At 47.6% G+C, this 23,188-nt stretch overlaps 1 protein-coding gene across 1 annotated transcript in view; it reads right to left on the bottom strand.

The window, feature by feature from the left end:
• Positions 1-23,188, bottom strand: part of COMP (cartilage oligomeric matrix protein) — a 153,376-nt gene that overhangs the window by 80,629 nt on the left and 49,559 nt on the right. Inside the window, exons 6-10 of the mRNA XM_078671385.1 lie at positions 10,115-10,189; positions 8,920-9,072; positions 5,678-5,782; positions 5,481-5,588; positions 2,286-2,445 (exon numbers count right to left, since the gene is read on the bottom strand). Coding sequence (XP_078527511.1) covers positions 2,286-2,445; positions 5,481-5,588; positions 5,678-5,782; positions 8,920-9,072; positions 10,115-10,189 — 601 coding nt within the window. The remainder of the gene's footprint in view (positions 1-2,285; positions 2,446-5,480; positions 5,589-5,677; positions 5,783-8,919; positions 9,073-10,114; positions 10,190-23,188) is intronic.

Below are 23,188 nucleotides of genomic sequence, written 5' to 3'. Positions count from 1 at the left end.
GGTGAGGGGTTGAGGGTGAGTGAGGGGTTGAGGGTGAGTGAGAGTGAGGGTGAGGGTGAGTGAGGGTGAGGGTGAGTGAGGGTGAGGGTGAGTGAGGGTGAGTGAGGGTGATGAGTGAGGGTGAGTGAGGGTGAGCGAGGGTGAGGGGTTGAGGGTGAGTGAGGGTGAGGGGTTGAGGGTGAGTGAGGGTGAGTGAGGGTGAGGGGTTGAGGGTGAGGGGTTGAGGGTGAGGGGTTGAGGGTGAGTGAGGGTGAGTGAGGGTGAGGGGTTGAGGGTGAGTGAGGGTGAGGAGTTGAGGGTGAGTGAGGGTGAGTGAGGGTGAGTGAGGGTGAGTGAGGGTGAGTGAGGGTGAGTGAGGGTGAGTGAGGGTGAGTGGGGGTTGAGGGTGAGTGAGGGTGAGGAGTTGAGGGAGAGTGAGGGAGAGTGAGGGTGAGTGAGGGTGAGGGTGAGTGAGGGTGAGTGAGGGTGATGAGTGAGGGTGAGTGAGGGTGAGGGTGAGTGAGGGTGAGGGGTTGAGGGTGAGGGGTTGAGGGTGAGTGAGGGTGAGGGTGAGTGAGGGGTTGAGGGTGAGTGAGGGTGAGGGTGAGTGAGGGGTTGAGGGTGAGTGAGGGTGAGGGGTTGAGGGTGAGTGAGGGTGAGGGGTTGAGGGTGAGTGAGGGTGGGTGAGGGTGGGTGAGGGTGGGTGAGGGGTGAGGGTGAGTGAGGGGTGAGTGAGAGTGAGGGTGAGTGAGGGGTGAGGGTGAGTGAGGGTTGAGGGTGAGTGAGGGGTTGAGGGTGAGTGAGGGTGAGGGGTTGAGGGTGAGTGAGGGTGGGTGAAGGTGAGTGAGGGTGAGGGGTTGATGGTGAGTGAGGGTGAGTGAGGGTGAGGGGTTGAGGGTGAGGGTGAGTGAGAGTGGGGGTGAGTGAGGGTGAGTGAGTGAGGGTGAGTGAGGGTGAGTGAGGGTGGGTGAGGGTGAGTGAGGGTGAGGGGTTGAGGGTGAGTGAGGGTGAGGGGTGAGGGTGAGTGAGGGTGAGGGGTTGAGGGTGAGTGAGGGGTTGAGGGTGAGTGAGGGTGAGTGAGGGTGAGGGGTTGAGGGTGAGGGAGGGTGAGTGAGGGTGAGGGGTTGAGGGTGAGTGAGGGTGAGTGAGAGTGAGGGTGAGTGAGGGGTTGAGGGTGAGGGGTTGAGGGTGAGTGAGGGTGAGGGGTTGAGGGTGAGTGAGGGTGAGGGGTTGAGGGTGAGGGTGAGTGAGGGTGAGGGTGAGGGGTTGAGGGTGAGTGAGGGTGAGTGAGAGTGAGGGTGAGTGAGGGGTTGAGGGTGAGGGGTTGAGGGTGAGTGAGGGGTTGAGGGTGAGGGGTTGAGGGTGAGTGAGGGTGAGGGTGAGGGGTTGAGGGTGAGTGAGGGTGAGGGGTTGAGGGTGAGTGAGGGTGAGGGGTTGAGGGTGAGTGAGGGTGAGTGAGGGTGAGGGTGAGTGAGGGTGAGTGAGGGTGAGGGAGGGTGAGCGAGGGTGAGGGAGGGTGAGGGTGAGGGGTTGAGGGTGAGTGAGGGTGAGGGGTTGAGGGTGAGTGAGGGTGAGGGGTTGAGGGTGAGTGAGGGTGAGGGTGAGTGAGGGTGAGGGGTTGAGGGTGAGTGAGGGTGAGGGGTTGAGGGGTTGAGGGTGAGTGAGGGTGAGGGGTTGAGGGTGAGGGAGGGTGAGTGAGGGTGTGTGAGGGTGAGGGGTGAGGGTGAGTGAGGGTGAGTGAGAGTGAGGGTGAGTGAGGGGTTGAGGGTGAGGGGTTGAGGGTGAGTGAGGGTGAGGGTGAGGGGTTGAGGGTGAGTGAGGGGTTGAGGGTGAGTGAGGGGTTGAGGGTGAGTGAGGGTGAGTGAGGGTGAGGGGTTGAGGGTGAGTGAGGGTGAGGGTGAGTGAGAGTGAGGGTGAGGGTGAGTGAGGGTGAGTGAGGGTGAGTGAGGGTGAGTGAGGGTGAGTGAGGGTGAGGGAGGGTGAGGGTGAGGGAGGGTGAGGGAGGGTGAGGGTGAGGGAGGGTGAGGGGTTGAGGGTGAGTGAGGGTGAGGGGTTGAGGGTGAGGGTGGGTGAGGGTAAGTGAGGGTGAGGGTGAGTGAGGGTGAGGGTGAGTGAGGGTGAGGGTGGGTGAAGGCGAGTGAGGGTGAGGGTGAGTGAGGGTGAGGGGTTGAGGGTGAGTGAGGGCTGACTGAAACGTATTCTCGGTTTGTATATATGTATGTAATTTTGTTATGAAGTTTTTAGAAAACGTAGGGCTGACAACACAGTTAATGTTGTCTCTAAACCAGACTTAATAAATGACTCACCATCCCCATCAATATCGTCATCGCATTCATCGCCCGTCCCGTCTTGGTCAGTGTCTCGCTGGTCATCGTTTTTCGCATTCCGGCAGTTGTCGCACACGTCTCCAAAGTTGTCCTTATCTGCGTTCTTCTGCTCCATATTTCGCACAAAGACGCAGTTATCCTGTCGAGAGGAAGAAACGCCAAGTCAGTTTTCATTGGGCACTCACAGCTTATAGGCAAAGAATCCTATTTAAAGTTTGGTGGACATGATACTCTGCCAAAAATGTTGCTGAGTATCCTATCTGCCTAACTCACAGTTCCCACGCTCTACGGAGAGCTTGGGAAATCGCCATATTTCCACCGGTTGAGCCTCTGCTGGCTCCACCCCGTAGAAACCTTTGGGATTTTTGGTCAAAGTATCTGACACCATCCGCCCTGTTTACGGTGGATGGACTGGAGTGTTGTTTTTTGGGGCCACTAGGGAAGGCCAATAACCCCAAACAGAGAAACAAATAAATGACCCCCCACTTGCTGCAGGATAAAACCTGGCTTGTCAGGGGTATTTAGTTTTATCTTGTGTTTCAAAATAAAACTACAGCTTTGGGAGTTTAAAAACTTTGCGGTGTGGACGCACTAAACACTGAACGCGCACAGTAAAGCATTAAAAGCTTCAGTACCTTCAGAGAAGCCGTCATGGCGGCAGCATCCCTGTAGACACAAAAATCTCTGGCTGCTGGCGGAGATCTCTAAATATGAGGGACTGTAATCCGCCGGGCCAGCGGAGGACATCCCGCCAGTCTATTCATCTACTATCTAGCAATTTCCTGGTTCCTAGTATGGTGTTTGGTATGTAGGGGCTTTATACCCGAGGGCCTTGTAAGTGAAGCAGCAGGTCTTAAAGATGATGCAGCCTTGAAGGAGAGATTGATTTATTTGTTTTATTTAAGAGTTTTATATAGCGGTGGCAGGACCTGAAGGTATCTGAGCACTTTACAACAATGATCATGACGATAACAGACAAACATTAGTTCAGCTGACAGCAGTTATGAGTCAAATCAAGTGAAGACCTGGAAGGGAACATAGAAGGAGTAGCAAAAGTCATTGGGTGTAGAATCCCTCTTGCGGTGAGCAATTGTTAATCATCTGGACGAGATGCCTGTTGCAGAGACACCCAATCACACTGGGTGGTTGCTATCCGGTTGGTTGAGGAGTAGATTCTTTAGCTGTCTTTTGAAGTTTATGAAGGAAGAGTTAGTCCTGATATGGACTGGGATGGTGTTCCGGATTTTAGGGGCATTGCCCAAGATGACTGTGGTCAAACATTTAATGAGACGTGCTGCATTTGTATAGGATACCTATAGGGCTACAAGAGTTTGTGCTGGCAAAGCAGTCTAGAAATCAATCTATGCAGGCAGAACTATGGACAGCGAACCACCCATCTTAACAAGAAAAAAAGAAAACCTATGGGGGCATCCAACTTAGCGTACTTTTATATTACTCAACATGAGCCATTTCTGAACTGACCAAACTAGACATTTCACAACTCTTTTAAACAACCTAGCAATCATTTGATCAAAGGAAACCCAATAAAAGTTCAAAAGGGGTGCCTAGATTATAAAACAGCTTTGGTGTCCTTACTAATGGTAGAAGCATTACACAAATGCCGAAGGCATAAGTTAACGTAGAATTTGCAAGTACACAGGTATGTATTTGCTGGCTGCCGTCTGTCCTCACTATCGGTCAGTGAGTACCCGAGCATCCCTTTTGTCGCTGAGCTGTGTTACAGTGATGAGAAGAAGAGCCTGGTTGCTGTCCTAAGCATGAGGGCCAAAGTAGTGCTCAATTTGTAAAAAAAATACATACCAGGGCCCTCGTCAGGAGGCCGCTGTAGCTTGTACCACCCATTGCCCCTGCCATGCTGCTAGTGACAATATCAATACAACTACTAACCATCACACTGCTACCAGTGTGACAATTCAGACATTCCAGGCCCCTAAAGCCGTAAGAATGGTTTTGGTGGGAGGTAATTGTCATTTTTAATGTATATTGAATTAATGAACAACTGTTGTGTTCATCTCTAAATAGGACAAACAGCACCCCCATGTGGCTGACTGTTATAATTGCTGGCAATTAAGTGCTGGTCCCAAGCACCAGAAACCACCTGCTCAAATTAAGCAATGGCCAAGCATAGACCAACAGATGTGCCAAAGGACTTACCAGAGTATCAGCAGGAAAAGTACCTGCATAGTCTTTGGACAGTGTGTAAAGAAGAGAGAAACTTTTTACCTTTGATGAAGAGCAAGTACATTGTGAGAATTTCATCTATTTTCGAAATCACACACATTCTGCTGAGAGAAAGACTGCACCAACATTTCAGGAACCTTTCATGTATCTTTCAGCTAATTCTAAACGTAGGCACTCATTACATATACCTTTCATCTCACTTTTATCTGGCCAAAAACTGCAAAAAACATCAAGATGCTACTGGTTCACAGACCGAACCCAGATATTTCAATCAACGTGTTTTGGCTGATTTATACGTTTCGTTTTAAAGAATATAAGTGTTTTGGCAGTGCCTGATTTTTATACATTGTGTCTCAACCTGGTTCTAAAGAGAAGCATGGTTTGCTCAGACAGCTACTAAAGGCAAGCACAAAGGGCCTTCAGGGAGCTTTCACTCTCACTTTTTGCTACCCTACCCCTGCCTATGCCTTGCAGGGCATGCATACCCATTTAAAGATGGCTGTGCGCCTCCATTAGTCTGCACGCAGATTACTTTTCCACGTGGATGAAGCTCTCCCACTGCACCCCGTTGAGTTTGGAGGCGATCCCAACCTTCACACACATACGCCAACTTTTTATTGGTGTACATGGACACATGTTCCCAGATCCAGACACCACCTGCAGTTTAATTGTGAATGCCACAGAGTTCCAAATTTGTGGCAGCTTTCAGATGTTTTGCATCGGCAGACGCCCTGCCTCTCCTTTTCCTCTACATACGTGCCAAGAATCAAGGATTAGGGAAAAGCGGATACAATACACAGGATAATTGTGTTCATTCTTTTTAGAGGAATAGAGGGAGAGAGAAGTATTTAAGTAGCAAAGATTTACTTTTTTGAGCTAACATGCATAAAGATAATCACAGCCATGAAGAGGGAGTGGTCTATGAAAAATTTAACATTACAGGTAAATTTTAGGGATAAATAAATTTCCAACCTCCGAGTTTATTATCCCATCACCATCAGCGTCATCGTCGCAGGCATCTCCAATGCCGTCCCTGTCGGCGTCCTCCTGGCCAGAGTTTGGCACGGTCACACAGTTATCCTAGGAAAGGGGTACATTCGTAGATTGTTAATTTATTGTGTTAATCTGGGAGATGCACAGTTTGTTCAGGGTTGACCTGTTCCTCTCACCTTTTTACAGTTTCTTTCCGAGCATCGCAGTTTTTCATCGGGGAATCCATCGATGTCCGTGTCGCGCCCACAGATGAAGCCATTTCCAGCCCAGCCGACATCACACTGCATGGACACAGAAGAGAGGGTTAGCGTCCCTACTCTATCACTCTCATAGACTTGTCTTCAAGCACTACCAGAAGTGTGTGTTCTACTGTCTTGTAGTAACAGGGCCCAATTCACAAAACGTTTGATGTGACTTTCTCTTGTAGTACACCTGCCTTACTCCTTAATTCCAACAGTAAATCAGGAAGAGTCCTGGCTTGCTCCTTGAATCCAGGAGTAAATCAAACCCGCTCACCACCGTTTCTTATCCTACCTGCCAAGTTCTTGAACGGCCTTCCCCTGCACCTCCCGACATCACCCTCGCTAACGGACTTCAGAAAGAGTCTCAAGACCTGGTGTGGCGCCGTGGCTAGGGCGACTGACTCCGGAATCTGGGGATCACAATTCGATCCCCGGCACCGGCGGCAGATTAGCCCAGCACCATGTGACTCTGGGCAATAGCTTGCTTAATCTTCCCAACGGCCCCCAGCGCCTAGAGACCCTTACGGGTGATTGTGCGCTTTACAAATGTGGATTAATATTATTATTATTATTATAAGACCTGGCTGTTTGACTGAGCCCAGGAACCTAGCACCTGGATACCCTCACGGGTGATTAGCAGCGCTCTACAAATGCTGACTGATTGACTCATTGCAAAATACGCGTATTATAGTACCAAGTTTGCGTTGGACCTGGATTTTTTCATTTATTTATTATTATTTTTTTTTTTTACAGAGTTTTATATAACACGAACTTGACCCGAATCGGATATCATCAGTCGCTTTGCATAACATGAGGACACATTCATGTTAGGCATGGGGAGATCCAATGATTTGCCTAGAATCACAGGATGTTCAGCTTCATTGCCGAGACTCGAATCCAGTTCTCCAGATTTGAGGGCGACCGCCCTAGCCGTTAGGCCAACTTTTTTGCCTTTTGCGTAGATGCTGTATGTCACAGGCATAAATATCGTAAAATGAAATGCAATACACATTGCAGCACAGACAATTGTGAGCGCTGATTAAACGGAAAATAATGTAAAGTATTAGAGTTGATTACACAGAATGAAATATTTTTGAACGAAAACGGCTTGATAACGATCAACAAAGGAACACATGCGTTATTCATGAAACACTGAAAAAACAAAGATAAAAAAAAATAATAAAAACAAAGGCGCAAATGCTCAGGATATTGAAATGTAGCACAAAAGTGAAATGTGACATAACCTTCAAATATGAATTCTAATACATTACTGGATGGCTCAGCGAAATGTAGGGAACAGACATAGAATCGCAAACCTGTTGGTGTTTGACCAAAGATTGACATGCTTTCTTTGGCCAGATACACTTGGAAATGCATTTTTGGCACGGGCATGGGAAGAACACGACACCAAAATAGCTGGGGGGCGGGGGGGGGGGGGGCGATAATTTACAGGATCAAAGGTTTTTCGAAGGGGAAAATATATCCCTATGAAGAAAAGAGTAAACATTGTTTTAAAAAAAAAAAAATTCCATGTGTATTTTCACATGTCGAATTGATAAAATTGCTTTGTGTTTGTGACAGTCACAGATTCCCAGAAGTTCTTAATTTTTTTGTTAATTCTTAAAATGTCATACATACAGAGTAGTAACCCTACAGTAACACACTTCCATAGTGTTCTCCACATGGTAGGCCAGATCTACGGGTGGCAGCCCTAGAAAATATAATGATTGCTCCAGCACCTCTACCTGTCCCCCCAGGAGCCTTATTCCTTTGGGATGGGGGAAGGTGGGGGGGGCTTTGGTATGGGGGGAGGACAGGCAGAGCTTCAGTTACGTGTTTTTCTTTCTGGAAACACATGACACTCTCTGCTTATGATTTTAGAAGTCATTCATTTTTTTAAGAAGTGTAAATTCTAGAAATGGCTTCCAGAAAAGTCTCTCTCGTTGAGAATAGCTCCTGGCAGGATGCACTCGGTTTGTGATTTTCGATTTTGAGAGCAAATCAGAGGCCAGGGCATTCAAAGGTATTTGTAAACAAAATCGGTATCTGGGCCAGGAAGTTTGCCTGTGATTTGTAGAAGTCATTACAAGAAAAAAGCCCAAAGGCTCCAAAACTGGAAGAAATGATTTAAATGCAGTCCAATCAATTCATCTCCTTGACGGGGCCAGCTTTAGGGCGGTGCGACTGGTGCAGCAGCACTGGGTGCTGACCTGGAGAGGGTTCACTGACCCCAGGGGGCACTGTGTTTAGAAATAAAGTACAATATAAAAGCACCTATTGCAGAGTTCCTTGTGCCTCCAGCTTTCAGGCAGCAATAAAAATGTCACGATAACTCTTGTGAGTAATGTTCTTGCTAGAGAGAGAGATGGGAGTTTGGTCTGGTGGCAGTTTTGACAATCCATAAAGTATGGCAGAGGGTTAATGTGCCTGCTGCAAAGAACAGATCTGTATTTCATGTGGATAGCTGAGTGAATTTGTTACGCCAGCCTTTACCAGAGCTGTAAACCTAATAAAATATATGTGAGGGAGTGACTATGGAGTGATAATAGAGGAACATTTGCTGGGTGGAAGTGAGGGAATGCAAGGAGGGGGTAATATGGGGAGTTGCCAAAAAAAGATTGTCACACCTGGCGCCGATGGCGCTAAACTCACCCTGCCCCTTGACTTGCTGAGTTAGTCTTTTAGAGGTTTTTCCTGGACTGTATCTAGACTCAAAAAGGGTCTCAAAATGGCTTCAATGAAACACTGATCTCCCAGTTGTCGTACGCAGGTGGAAAAGTGTGGAGCACATGGCCTCCTAGGCCAGCATTACGAGTGTCCCAACTCCTAAGTGGTAATACCCGCATTACAATACCAGGGGTACCAGGTTGCGGTACTACAGTGACTTTACAAGTTATTCCCCTAAAAAACACTATAGAATAGGGCATAACATGCAGAAATCAGTGAGCGCCTGTAATTCAAGACCATTTTTCGGGAAGAAAGTCCCCAAGGTAAGACCTGGACAATTTTTTTTTTTTTTTAAATGTGGTAATACTGTTGTGCGGTAATATCACAGGAGTTGTATGTCAAACTCATGAATGAGGGCTACATTGATTGTAAAGATTGTCCCCAGCAGATTATACACTGGCCTGGAAATACTACAACATTCATCAGAAGAGTCAAACCCTTGGAGTTACCATGCACAATGCCGTCCCATCGCGTTCCATGAAGCAGCTCGCTCGTTGGTGGCACGGGGTGGAGTGCACCGTTCCACACGTTCGCTCCAACCTGCAACCAGCGATCTGGTCTCCAACATAGCCGGGTTTACAGGGCCCACATTTGTATGATCCCTTAAATGAAGGGGAGAGGTTTCTATGGTGAAATACAGCCTTTTTTGATATACAACATCAAAACCAATGCAATTGTGTGCAAGCAAGAACATTTGCATACAAAAAGATACATAGGTCCAACATAGGTCCAACAAAGGTCCACAAGAGAAGGATCCAGGGCAGATTTTTCAGCCTAACCACTAGACTTGTAAATTATTTTCTTCCAGATAAATTGTTGGTAAATTTATGTTATGGGGCTACCAGGATAGCCTCAAAAACTTGGGTGGAGTTGACTCCTCCGCCCCTACACTGGACTCCGCTTTCTATTTCAATAAAATATTTAAAACCTTGGTTATTACAATGTTTGTAGTATTCCATTTGCTAGAGGAATAGGAAAAATAATATGTGTTTTTATTTTAAAAAAATCTGAAAATGGTGAAATAGTTCAAAACTGTGGCCATCATATTTCTCCCAATCTGACCGAAGTACAATTTAGCAGGAGTGCACTTTGAAAATGGTGAGAAATGATCCAGCCATTTTCAAGAAAGATAGAGTTTGAAGGAGACCTTGACTTGTCTCTAATTCTGGCTATAGGTGTGCTAAAACGCAAACATTTAAAAGATTCAAGCATTGGCGGGTCTTCCACAAGACATTTTCTGCTTGAACATAAAGCAAATGTTTCAAGTAATGTAAATTACAATGTTCTCACTGATTGTAGACATATACCCCGAAATTATATGAACAAAGTTAGTGCACCAAAACAGAGGTCAGAAAAAACATACATCACAAGCTGAGTCAGTGTCATGGTACTTTAGACAAACCTTGCTTCCAGCTTGAATAACCCCAACACACTCCAAGATATCAAACATTTTTCAGAACAAGTTTTAATATAGTGGGTGTCTGCAATTGTGGTTCTATGTGGGCCAGTGTGTATTTTATTTTACGTGTCACATTAAAAAGAAAAAAAACTCTACAAATGTAAATATTAGGGTGCCATGTCATGCTTTTCCTCTGCCAATAGCAATTGACATGGTATCAAACAGGATGCATCGCCTGTATTTACCTGCGTGTTGATGCAGATTGAGTTCGGGACGCATACATTGTTCAGGCTTTCACATTCATCTATGTCACTGCACATCTACAAAAAAAAGAAAACTTTAAGTTTATTTATCACTGCTGCATTTTTAGTAAGTTGTAAAGCATCAATGACCCAGTTTTTCCAAAATTTAAACATTTGGTTTACCATTTGACGAGCCTTGAATGGAAGGAGATATGCGTGTTGTAAATCACATAGCATATTGTGCAAACACTAGATTGCAGATTTACTATTTAATTGTAATGTGATGGAGGGCACACTTCAGACAGGAAACTGAATTGGGCCTCTTGGAGTGCTCTCCATACATTGAGAGGTGTGTTTTCAGGCCTTTTGTAGTAATTCAACTGCATCACAAGATGGCGCCATAAGACTGCTGTCTTACAAGACTTACAAGCACTGGCCGAACCTTAGTATGTGGAGTGATACACATTCTGGGCAGCCAACACCACTTCCAAACGTTAGCTATATAAATGCCAATTGGCGTAACCAAATATAACACAAGACTTGTTGCCCACATGGACACATATAAAGACTGAGTGACAGAAAGAAAAGAAGCCAAAACCTTACTGGGAAATGGATTCACAAACTGGGACACAGAAGTTATATTTCAAGACATGCATTTAGAGTAGGGGACACCAGCGGATGTCCAGGAGAATCGGATCCAAGTCAAATTTTCATGATCTGAAGAGTAACTGTTTAGTTCTGTGAGCATCGCAGATGAGACGCTCAATGCAAATGTAAAGTGTTCAACCGTGAATTAAAAAATGTAGTGCTGATTTGCAATCGCATTGGCCTTATGTCAGTCAGTCAGTCAATAAAACTTTATTCGGTCTTTTACAACCATCAAAGTATACAAATAGGCAACATATCATTCAATAAAATAAGTGGTCGAAATGATAGAATAATCAATACACATTCTTAAACCTATAATCCTCAAGACTTTAAAAATTAATTTAAAAATTCTAAAAAAAACAATTTCATTTTTAACACTCGTAGACATTCGTATATTTCTCACCGCGTTACTTTTGTCCTTTCATAGCTCATTTTCCTTGTAGCTTAGAAAATCTAGTCACCATCAATACTCGTTACATTTAAGGAACTCTTTAACTTTTTTTATGCATTTCCCCAAGGCACAAGCTATATCTAAACTAATCATTTCCACTAAAAGGTTTACAGCTTGCATCCTGTTTTTAATATCATATTTTTAAAAGGTATTGGCCTTATGAATTGAGGTCCTACACCAATATTGAAATAAGTGTTCTAATTCACATGGAATGTTTAAAAAAAATATTTCTGAATATGTTCTAATTGTCGTTTTGAAATGCTAACTAAACTCGTGGATGTCAGGCACTGAGTGAATAAGTGAATCCTGGAACTACTCCTAGCATCAGGAGCAGCCCTTCCGAAGATCTTTGTGATAGCCACATAAGATACATCTACCTATAAACTGTTCTAAATGGAAGTCAACTCCATGGTGGGTAGAGTTCCTAAAGCAGTTGTAGGGCTCTGGTTCTGGCCCTAGGCTAAGATTGATTATTGTGACAAATAGACGATCCTGACTCCTAGGAATATTCACTACATCTTTCTTGGATTAGTAGTAGCTATGATTTTGTTTATCACAATGTTGTCTCACTTATTATTTGAATGCTCTTAGTTTTCTGGTTTTACTGATTTTTACAGATAAAAACAGATAGAAAATCATCTATTTTCCTGTTTTTTATCTTTAAATAAGAAAGATTATAAAAACAGGTCTTCATTTTAGTGCTCTTTAGTGCTGTTAATCACAAATGGTTTTCCAACAGCTGTATACACGCAGGGGTGCATAAAAAAGGGAGACACGTTTTCCTCCTGAAGCTTTAAACAGTTGATGTGCACATGCACCAAAATGTGTGTATTGCATTCCAGATATGCATTATAGATGTCTTTTTATAGAACTAAAACTGTGAGGATTCCAATTGCACGTACATTTTTATCGGTGAAATATATATTCAAATGTAGTAGTATTGTATTAATTTTTTCACAACATAAATACAGATAAAAAGAGAAAAACATGGATAATTAACTAGTTTTTAAGTTGCTCTTTTGCTCTTCACCTCCATTTTTGGTTGTCATATTCCAGATATTACACGTGCACACCTGGTTGCCTCAGAAACGTAATTCTACAATACCTTGTTCCCACCTCCATCCAATGCTCACCGGACTTTTGGGGTTTTTTCATCACGAAAAACTTGTGATCGATTGTACAAAAAAAACGTATGGATCAAAATATTAAACATTCTAATGTGGAAGTTATTAAGTGAGTGGAACCTGCCCGTAATAGTAATCATCTTTGATAACCTGTGAGTAAGCTTTCACGCCCGTATCTCTGGGGCTCCAGCGGTGGCCGGAAGTAGACATGGAATTGCTTAGTTATCTAGGGCAATTGTTAGTCTTTCTAGGTTTGAAGACTTCCCAAGTTCAGCTTTCCATGAGATAGAGCATGCAATAGCACTTACAATATATTCGCTCCATTGGCTGTTCATGACTCTTCCAGCAGACTGTGGTTGGCATTTTGCAATGGCGGCCATGATTTGTTTATCTCCAGTCCCCTACACCAGTTTCTCATCATTAGTACTGCCGCAGTGTACCTTTTCGAGGCTCTTCCTGCCCCTTCCTGCACACAAAACCTTTCATTTTGTGACCTTGGTCCTCTTTTTTTTGTGCCTTCTTTTCTCCTACCTCTTTCATCTGATTGCTGTCAGCCCTCAGATTCTACAAAGATTGTCCGGTTCACTTCTTCTAATAGGAAGTCCCCGACTTGTGTTGGTGGTCATTGGCTGCTGTTCGCCCTTATCCCTGTCACCTTCTCTGCCCCCCACACCAATATATCCTATCATTCTCTCCCTCTCTGCCTCTTATTAAAAAGAGTTTTCTACCCTCAAGCAGGTCACACACTGAAGGCATGGTGACCCACCAGTTTTGATGCTGATTGCTCCAAGCAAAAGTATCTATTGAACTCCTGCACTTTGCCACATGGCTGCCTGATTCTTTCTTTCTACTGAGGAAAAGTCCTGACTACTCGGCCCGAGGCAAGGGTTCGGTAGAGATCTCCAGGCCAAGAGTTCAAGGAGGAGACATTGGTGAGGTTTTGGATCAAAATCCTTCTGTAGTAGGGGATCTCTGTTATAGTCATAATCTAGTGAATAGTCCCGCCCATGTGCGTGGACCCCGGAGCAATCAAAAATAATCTCTTACAGTGTCAAAAAATGCAGAAATGCACAGACACTTAAGAGAGAATTTAAAGACAGATAATGCAGCCTAAAAGCCTACACTGTCCAGTACTTCAACTAGAATTCACACCATAAAATCCACAAAACAGGAAAAGCCTGTACAGATTTCCATTGCTTTAACAGCAAACTCCCTCAGGAATGATAGAGAGAAGAACCTGGACAGACAAGCCCCATAGGCTGCCATTATGTGGCTCAGAACAGGATACTGTGCCTTTAAGAGAATCTTCCAGAACCTTCTCCCAGTATCCCAGAATGCATAGCAGGTCCAACTTACTTTCAGTTCTTTTTTCCGGCTCCTGCAAGCAGGACCCTGGAGCATTGAGCTCTCCCTTTTCAAGGGTTTTGTTGGTGTTTTTTCACTGAATTCGATTTTGTGTACTTTTAAAGTACTTTGGTGTCTTTCGTCTTGGTTTCTGCACTCTTTTGTTGTCCATAATGCCTGCATTATTTGACAAATGCCCGGTGTGCTCGAGGAAGAAGGCCAAGTCAGACCCCCATGAGGTGTGTATCCTCTGCCTTCCCTCTTCCCACATCCCAGAGGAGTGTGTGATCTGTAGAGGCTTCTCTGGCAGGACCCTGAAGAACAGGTGGAAGATCAGACTTCAGGGACTTGAAGAAAGAAGACTGAAGGCTCGAGGTGGGTCTGGAGGGGCTTCTACTGCCCATGCTGAGGCCTCTGGGGGGCTCCCCAGGGGCAGGAAGTCCAGCAAACGTCCAAGGTCTCCGTCTGGGTCGGTTGCTCTGACCACGACGTCGAGAGGAAGGTCCACGGCCAGTTCCCAGTCTCCCCAGGGCTCTGGGTTGAGAAAACGTCGCCCGTCGACGTCGAGGGACTTACACAGGCCGCCGTCGAACCCGGTGTCGATTTCTTCGGCGTCGAGTGGACGGCATCGGAGGGCCCGGCGTCGGTGCTCGCCGTCGAGGCGACACCGCCGTTCGCCGTCGAGGGCGAGGTCATCGTCGTCGTTGAGGGGGTCCTCGTCGTCGAGGCCGCCGTCGAGGAAGGCGAGGTCGCCGTCGAGGCGGAAGAGGTCTCCGCCGCTGAAGGAATCGACGTCGAGGCGATCGAAGAGGTCGTCGTCGAGGCGGTCGAGGTCGCCGTCGAGGAGTCAGCGCCCGTCGTCGAGGTTTCGAGGATCGTCCATCTGGTCGGGGTCGACGTCGAGGCATAGAAGCCGGTCGACGCCGAAGCGTGTGGAACGGTCGACGCCGAAGGGCCGCTCGACGTCGAAGGAACCACGGTCGACGTCTGAACACCGGTCGTCGACGTCAGGGGGTCGTAAGGACAGGCCGAGGACTGTGGGGGGCTCCCCTCAGTCCGGACAGGATGGTGGCTCGCCGGGAACGGCGTACTCAGAGGTGTATACCCCGAGGAAGACTGTTAAGCCGCCTCCTCCTACTCCTTTGGCTAGAGGTCCTCCTCCGAGGGCTTCGACCCCTCCTCCATTGCCTCCTCTACCTGCTCTTCCGTCAGGACCGCAGGCCCCGGTGCCGGGTGCTCCTCCTCCGGTTCCACCGAGGTCGGTGTCGATGCCCAGACTTCTGACACCTCCGAAGAAGACTCCTAAGTCGAAGGTTCCTCCTCAGCCCAAGACGTCCGTCCCGGGGAAGCCGGCGGAGGGTCCCAGGCCCAGGAGATCGAGGTCACGCTCCGGGAGGAGAGATAGATCTAGGAGTGGACACGGTTCCTCCTCGAGATCCAGACATCGCCATAGGAGGCATAGGTCCAGGTCCCGTTCGGCATCTGGGACCCGTTCATATTCGCCTACATTGTCGGATTCACCGGAGACGAGGGTGTCTCCGATAGATGACATTGGCACGTTCCAGGAGGTTCTCCTGAGAGGGGCTGCGAAGTTGGGGATCAAGGTGACGGCCCCTACGCCCACAACTTCTGTGATCTTCGAGACTTTGCACACGAAGCACCTGTCTTGCCCCCTGCTGCCTTTGGTGCCAGGACTGGTCGAGCCTGCTGAACAGCTCTTCCTTACGCCGGCGGTGGTGAAAGCTGCTCCCTCCAGGCTTGTCAAGAAGTACAGGGCTCCAGATTCGGACCCGGCCTTCCTACGGAAGGACCCAGTGCCTGATTCGGTGATTGTGACGGCGGCTCGGAAACTACATCCTACCTCCCCGTCCTCCAATGTGCCTCCGGATAAGGAGAGTCGCTGGATTGACTCAGCTGGACGGAAGGCGTGTGGGACGTCTTCCACGACAATAAAGGCCTCCAGCGACTCGGCGTTGTTGAGGCGATACGACCGTGCACTGTGGGATTCCATGGAACAGTTTGCGGACCTTGTCCCGCGCGACAGGAGAGAGGACTTCATGGAGATCGTCCAGGAAGGGATGCTGGTTTCGAACCAGGCCATCAGCGCCGCGGCGGATATCTCCCTGCTGGCCGCGCATGGATACTGCCACGGTATCCATCAGAGACGCCATGCTTGGCTCCGGCTGACGTCGCTCAAGCCTGAAGCGCAACAGAGAGTGGCAAATCTGCCGTTTTCCGGCGACACCCTCTTCGGGAAACACGCAGATGACGAAATGGCCAGAATGAAGGCCGAGGCTGAAACCCTGACGGCTGTGGGCTTGGAGAAGCCCAAAGAAAAGAAACCCTACCGCCAGTTCCAACGACGGTTCGGGTCGCAGGGTAGAGGAAGGGGACGGTCTTCTGGGCAACAGCAGCAACAACAGCAGCAATACAGAAGACCCTTCCAGAAACGTCAGAGGGGTAGAGGTGGACAGCAGTCCTCTACCGCGAACAAGGGCCCGGCTGGGTCTCGACCCTGAGCGGTTACTTCCCCTTCGTCCGTTACCCGCTCCGGTGGGGGGAAGCGTTCAATTTTTTCTGGCAGAGTGGAGAAAAATTACTCAGGACAAGTGGGTGCTGAATATTGTTTGCAATGGATACAGTCTTCGGTTCACCAGCCCTCCTCCATCGATTCCTCCGGTCAGCTCGCAGTATCAACTGCGCGAGCTCCAGGCGGAGGCCGACATCCTTTTAAGGAAAAGGGCGATAGAAGATGTACCTCTGTCTCAAAGAGGAAGAGGTCTGTACTCTCGGTTCTTTCTGGTCCGCAAGAAGGACTAGAACGAGTTCAGGCCCATTCTGGACTTGCGACAGGCAAACAAATGGATTCGCAGAGAAAAGTTTCGCATGCTGTCGTTGCATCAGATTTATCCTCAGCTGCAACGGGGAGACTGGCTTTGCGCCATAGACCTACAGGATGCGTACTTCCATGTGCCCATTGCACGCAAACACAGGAAGTTCCTGCGATTTCAAGTCGGCACCAATCACTATCAGTACACGGTACTTCCGTTCGGGCTGAAGTCTGCGCCCCGGACGTTCTCGAAGTGCATGGCAGTGGTAGCGGCACACCTGAGGAAGAACAAGGTGTTTGTCTACCCATACCTGGACGATTGGTTGATCAAGGCCTCCTCCTTCTCTTAAGCTCAAGCACACTTCCAGAAGACGTGCGTTCTCTTGAACAAGCTGGGGTTGCACATCAACATGTCCAAGTCTGTCCCGACTCCGGTCCAGTGCATCCAGTACTTGGGAGCCTCCATCGATACGTTGTCAGCAAGCGTGTCTCCTTCGGAAGAGCGACGTTTATCACTCCTTCGGAAGGCTCAGGCTCTCATGTCCACTCCATCCACGACAGTGAGGACGGTGTCTTCTCTACTGGGATCGATGGCTTCCTGTATCTTCCTGACGCCACATGCGCGGCTGCACATGAGACCGCTGCAGGAGTGCTTGGAAGATCAGTGGGACCAGAGGAGAGGATCTTGGGTCGACAAGATACGACTGTCGCTACATGCTCTTCAGTCTCTGAAGTGGTGGTGTTCAGCGGAGAATCTCCTCAGAGGGGTTCCCTTCCACAAGGACATTCCCACACAGACTATCGTGACGGATGCTTCTCTCCTGGGATGGGGAGCGCACTCCGGAGACCTACAGATTCAAGGGACGAGGTCCCCGACGGAGTCCACGTACCACATCAATTTCCTGGAACTCAGGGCTGTTCACTTGGCACTGAAGGCTTTTCGCCCGTCCTTTCAGACCAACTCTCTGCTTGTACAGACGGACAATACGACCACGATGTATTACCTCAACAAGCAGGGGGGCTCGAGATCGCGCACTCTGTCGCAGGAGGCGCAGGCGATCTGGCACTGGCTTCTGGCTCGAGGACTCTCGATAACGGCCACTCATCTGCCAGGTGTGCAGAATGTTCAGGCAGACGAGCTGAGCAGACTGATTCAGGAAAACCACGAATGGGTCATAAACGACGAAGTGCTAGGAGAAGTCTTCGCAAGGTGGGGAACTCCAGACGTAGATATGTTCGCCACCGCGGAAAACAGCAAATGCCGAGACTTCGCCTCCAGGTACTATCAGCCAGGGACGCTGGGGAACGCGTTATGGATCAACTGGTCGAACAGCTTTCTGTACGCTTTTCCACCCATTCCCCTGATCCCGGCGGTTCTCATCAAGCTGTCCCAATCCAGGGCGAAGATGATTCTGATTGCCCCGGAATGGCCCAGACAGTGGTGGTTCACGGACCTGCTTCACCGGTCTCTCCTTCCTCACATGAAGCTGCCGTGCAGGCAGGACCTTCTCACGAAGTTCGGGGGGCGGATGTTGCACCCCAACCTCTCGTCTTTGAGTTTGGCGGCATGGCTCCTGAAATAGTGCAATATGGCCATCTGAATCTCCCAGAGGATTGTATGGACATACTGAAGGAGGCTAAGCGACCTTCCACTAGGACTTCTTATGCTTACAAGTGGAAGAGGGTTTTGCATCTGGTGCAAGTCTAAGAACTATGACCCTACGACATGCAAGGAGGATGTCATCCTTCCATATCTGCTACATCTGGCGCAGTCTGGCCTTAATGTCCATTCCATTAAGGTTCATCTGGCTGCTTTGACTGCCTACAGGAAATGCCCTTCACAGACTTCCTTCTTCCAGATCCCTGTGATAAAAAAAATTCTGGAAGGCTTGAAGAAAGTATTCCCTCCTGTCAGGCTTCCTTCGCCTTCATGGGACTTGAATGTGGTGCTGACCAGGTTGATGAAGGAGCCTTTTGAACCTATTCATAAGGCTTCGTTGCAGCACCTGTCCTGGAAGGCGGCGTTCCTCGTGGCCATTACATCGGCCCGCAGGGTGAGTGAAATTCAGGCGTTGTGTTGCCAAGAACCTTACACTGTGTTTCATACTGCTAAGGTTGTTATGCGTACTCACCCTAAGTTTCTTCGCAAAGTTATTTCTGATTTTCATATCAACCAGACGATAACTTTACCTACGTTCTTTCAGAATCCTTCATCTCCAGCGGAAAGGTCTTTGCATTCCCTGGATGTTAGGAGGGTGCTGACATTTTATCTGGATAAAACCAGTGATATTCGTAGGTCAGACCAATTGTTCATCAATTATGGATCAGTCAGGACGGGTCTTGCGACCTCTAAGCAGTCCATCTCTAGGTGGATTGTGTCCTGCATACAGCTGTGTTACCAAAAAGCTAATAAGACCTTAGGAGGTAAGCCTAAGGCTCATTCCACCAGGGGCAAGGCTGCCACGACAGCATTGCTCCGTAATGTTCCGATTGCAGAAATCTGCAAGGCGGCCACTTGGAAGTCGGTTCATACCTTTGCTAAGCATTACTGCCTGGACACTGATGCTAGGGCAGATGCTCAGGTTGGACAGGCTTCACTGCGAAATCTGTTCGCAAAATAGTGGTGTTGATTCTCTTTTCTCCACCGCCGCTTTGGTGTGGGGATGGGCTTGCCATTCTATTCACTAGATTATGACTATACACAGAGATCCCCTACTACAGAAGGAGTAGTGTCTGTCCTGTAACTCCAGTTCTGTAGTAGGGGTATCTCTGTTATAGTCATAAGCGCCCTCCCTCCTCCCCGGTGGAGAGAGACATATTTCTTTAAGGAATGCTACAGGTCTGGCGTGTTACGCCTTCAAAAAGAACTGAAAGTAAGTTGGACCTGCTATGCATTCTGGGATACTGGGAGAAGGTTCTGGAAGATTCTCTTAAAGGCACAGTATCCTGTTCTGAGCCACATAATGGCAGCCTATGGGGCTTGTCTGTCCAGGTTCTTCTCTCTATCATTCCTGAGGGAGTTTGCTGTTAAAGCAAGGGAAATCTGTACAGGCTTTTGCTGTTTTGTGGATTTTATGGTGGAATTTCTAGTTGAAGTACTGGACAGTGTAGCCTTTTTAGGCTGCATTATCTGTCTTTAAATTCTCTCTTAAGTGTCTATGCATTTCTGCATTTTTTGACACTGTAAGAGATTATTTTTGATTGCTCCGGGGTCCACGCACATGGGCGGGACTATTCACTAGATTATGACTATAACAGAGATACCCCTACTACAGAACTGGAGTTACAGGACAGAAACTACTCCTTCTGTGCTTTTAAAATCAATGGATCCATTGAGAAAGTACAAGATTGAGAATGTGCTCCATGAAGTGAGACTCACTCTGATTGAGTGAGATTCTACTCTAAGGTGTGGGACTCACACCAAAAGAGTGACACTGAGTCCCAAAAGGATGGGGCTAAGTACTAGTGTGATCTTGACATGACACTCATATACTGTGGGCCTCATTCACAAAGGTAAACGTACATTTGTATATAAGTTTGTTTTTTGAGTATTCATGAACTATGAGTTATTAGTCCGGTTACGGCTGCAGAGACTCTGCAGTCGTGGGGAGAACTCCGCACATAAAAGGACAGGTCTGTCCTCAACAGACCTATCGTTTTATGTGCCGAAATTTCCACCCGACTGGAGAGTCTAAGAAGTTGTAAACTTACTATTAACTTGTAGTTTGTGAATACCAAAGAAATCGCAACATACACAAACGTGTACGTTTACCCTTGTGAACCAGGCCCTGTGAGTTACAATTGTGCTCCAAGGTGACAAATTCTCACTTAAAGAAGACAGAAATACTGCTACAAGAAGTGAAACTTGCTCTTCATAACTGCGTACTCAAGCATTGGACAGACGCCAAGAGAGGAGGACTGTGCTGCAAGGTGAGTAACTAAAAAGTGACACAGTGCTCCAGAAAATTAGACTTACAATTAGTGAGAATATCCTGTAAGTAGTAAGAATCAAGCTGTGAGGCTCACGTCCAATAAGTAAGTCTGTACTGATCCTCTTCTTCTGTCTCTCTTCTCCTGATTGGCCCATCTCCTCTGCTCCCCTCTGTTGTGCGCTGATGTTTTTCTGTGTACTCAATGGCGGATTGGCTCTGCTCTGCGAGCTCGTCGCTGAACACTGAGGCTTATTTTACCTTACGCTTGTTGTGTGACTGCGTCTCATTTATGAAGTGATGTCAATGCGACAAACGAGACCCAAGAAGCTTATTATAAACTTTTTGCTCCTCAACACTCTTCTCCTGTTGATAGGGCTCTTCTCTTTTCCAAATCAAATGTTACGGGGTGGGTGGAACCGATGTAGAAGGACCATTTCTACCCAGGATGCTACTACACGGCCGAGACTGATGCTGGCCTATTACATCGATCAAGGAATTCTTATTGCATGCGGGTGGTGGGAAATGAGAGTGACAGTGTTAATTCTGGCAAACACAAGGAGATGATGGACAGAGCGCTGAAACTGGCATCACACTAGCACCATAAATCACTGCCTAGACTCTAGAGTATATAGAAATGCCTAAAATATTGCTTCTGGCTGTTGTGTGTTGGCACCTTTCGAGCAAGAGTCCATTCTTCCTTGGATGAGAGCAGAAGTGCACCGGTTCTGCAAATCATTGCCCTGCAACCGGACAACTTATATTGAACTTTCAAGTAGCCGACAGCTCCACTTCCTTACCAATGATGTAATCCCAAGAACAGCCGGGGCTTTGTGAAGTGCACAGTAAGCTTGAATGTTGACCCAGTGTGGGTTGGAGAAGACCCTTTGAGGCATTACAAGAGCTCCCTGTTGGTTGAGTTGGGCATCCTCTACCAGTCCATCAATCACTTTGGGTGTGGGGGGTCTGGCACTTGAACAGCGGTTCGCCATTCATCAACCTTGGCTGACATTCCTTTAAGGTCGACCAAGTGAACGGTGGGAACAAGGCCCAAAAGGTCATCGCCGGTTGCGTATCTTCAGGCGGGTGTCACACTCCATCAGGAAATGCATACTCTGGCAGAGAGTTGGTTCCAGGGACTCAGGTTTGGCAGCTGCTTGGTCTCTTACTCAGGGGAGTGTCATTTTTTCCAAGAAGGGGGGAGATGTTCTGAGGTAAGAGGGTCCATCCTCCACAAAATCCTCCCAAGTCCACAGCTACGACCCCGGCCACAGGGACTGGACAGGAAGTGTGGGGAGGAATGTGATTCCCCAACATACGGTAGAGCAGGGACGGCATAAGTGTAGACAAGCTTTCCACGAAGTAGAAGAACAAATGTGCATATAGGTTACCACAAAGAAAAAATACTTTATCTGTGTACGTTTTCGGGTTGTTTCACCTTGTTGCCACAGACACAACAACTACAATCCCACGGTTGATGAGGAGCCTGTCTGCACGCATGTGCTCTGCACAAGACCATATTACTATTTCATTAACAAGATGTTAGTATACACAGTCGCGGCCGGCATGACTCGCAGGTGGTGGGCGGGGGGGAGGGTTAATTTAACATTAAAAAAATTAAAAAGTCAACTTACCTTCATCGGCCAGGTCCTGCGTTGTCTCTCCTGCCGCGAGCAGGAACAGGAAGCAGACAGCCTCCCTTCCCTCCCCTAAGCCAATCACAATGCGCTGTGATTGATCGGGACGCCGACTAGCCGGGCGTCTATGGGGAGGCCGTCTCCTCCATGTAGTCTGCATGCAGATTACTAGTGTTTTTGTAATATTGTGATTTGTCTTCACATGTAACTGACTCATCACAAGATTATAGCTGATGGAAGAGTGTTGACTGCATGCAACCTATTTGGAGAAAAGTCAGAGTGCGCATGACTGGTTTGGTCGGCCACAGAGGGCCGACCAAACAGTCAGAGCCCTCAGCAGAGGGCAAGCCACTCCTCCCCTGCCCTAGAGCAGAACCACCCACCCGCCCGCCCCCACCAGACCCTTCTGCTTTCTCGCAGTGTGAGAAGCAGAAACATGAAATAGTAGTTTTACCATTTTATGTTTCGGCTTCTCGCACTGAGAGAAAGCAGTGGGGCAACGCTCCATTCTCAAGTGGAGGAGATGCCCCTGAGTATACACAGTCCATGGACTGACCAATCAGAATGTTCACAGGGTGTGTGTTCTAACTGGTTGTTAAACACTAAGGGCCTGATGTAGTAAAGCTTTTTACCCATTCTTTGTCTATGGGTCTGATTTAGAATTTAGAGGAAGGGGGCTCCATCCTGAGTTAAAGGTTGTTCTGTTGAACTACCAATAGTTGGGCCGGGGCACTCCTGAGCAGAAGCGCTCTGCCTCCGTGGTTCTTCAACTCATGCTTGTTCTCTTTGAACTTTAGCTTTTGAATTCTCTACGTCTGTTAGAGCCAAGGCTTCTAAATGAATATATCTGGGATGCAGTTTCTGAAAAGACCCAGGTCCTGTGCTTCAGAAGGTTCTGTTCACTGGATATGATGTTTTGAAAGGAATCCTCTGTTCAGCTGGGAGTAGGTTGTGTGGTCTTAGGGGCAGAGTAATGTTGTCATATTTTTCTGGTTTTGGTGGTGCAGTCTCCTTTCCTAATTCTGAATCCTTTGAAGCTTCCGCAAGTGTTTATTTGGTAGTGTTTGTATTGATGATCCACATTAGATCCACTTACAGAGGGCCAGAGATCTGA

The sequence above is a fragment of the Lissotriton helveticus genome, chromosome 12 (assembly GCF_964261635.1).
Source record: "Lissotriton helveticus chromosome 12, aLisHel1.1, whole genome shotgun sequence".
In the NCBI taxonomy this organism is placed as follows: Eukaryota; Metazoa; Chordata; class Amphibia; order Caudata; family Salamandridae; genus Lissotriton; species Lissotriton helveticus.
The sequence above is the reverse complement of the archived record's forward strand: the minus strand, read 5'-3'. Positions and strand labels throughout refer to the sequence as shown.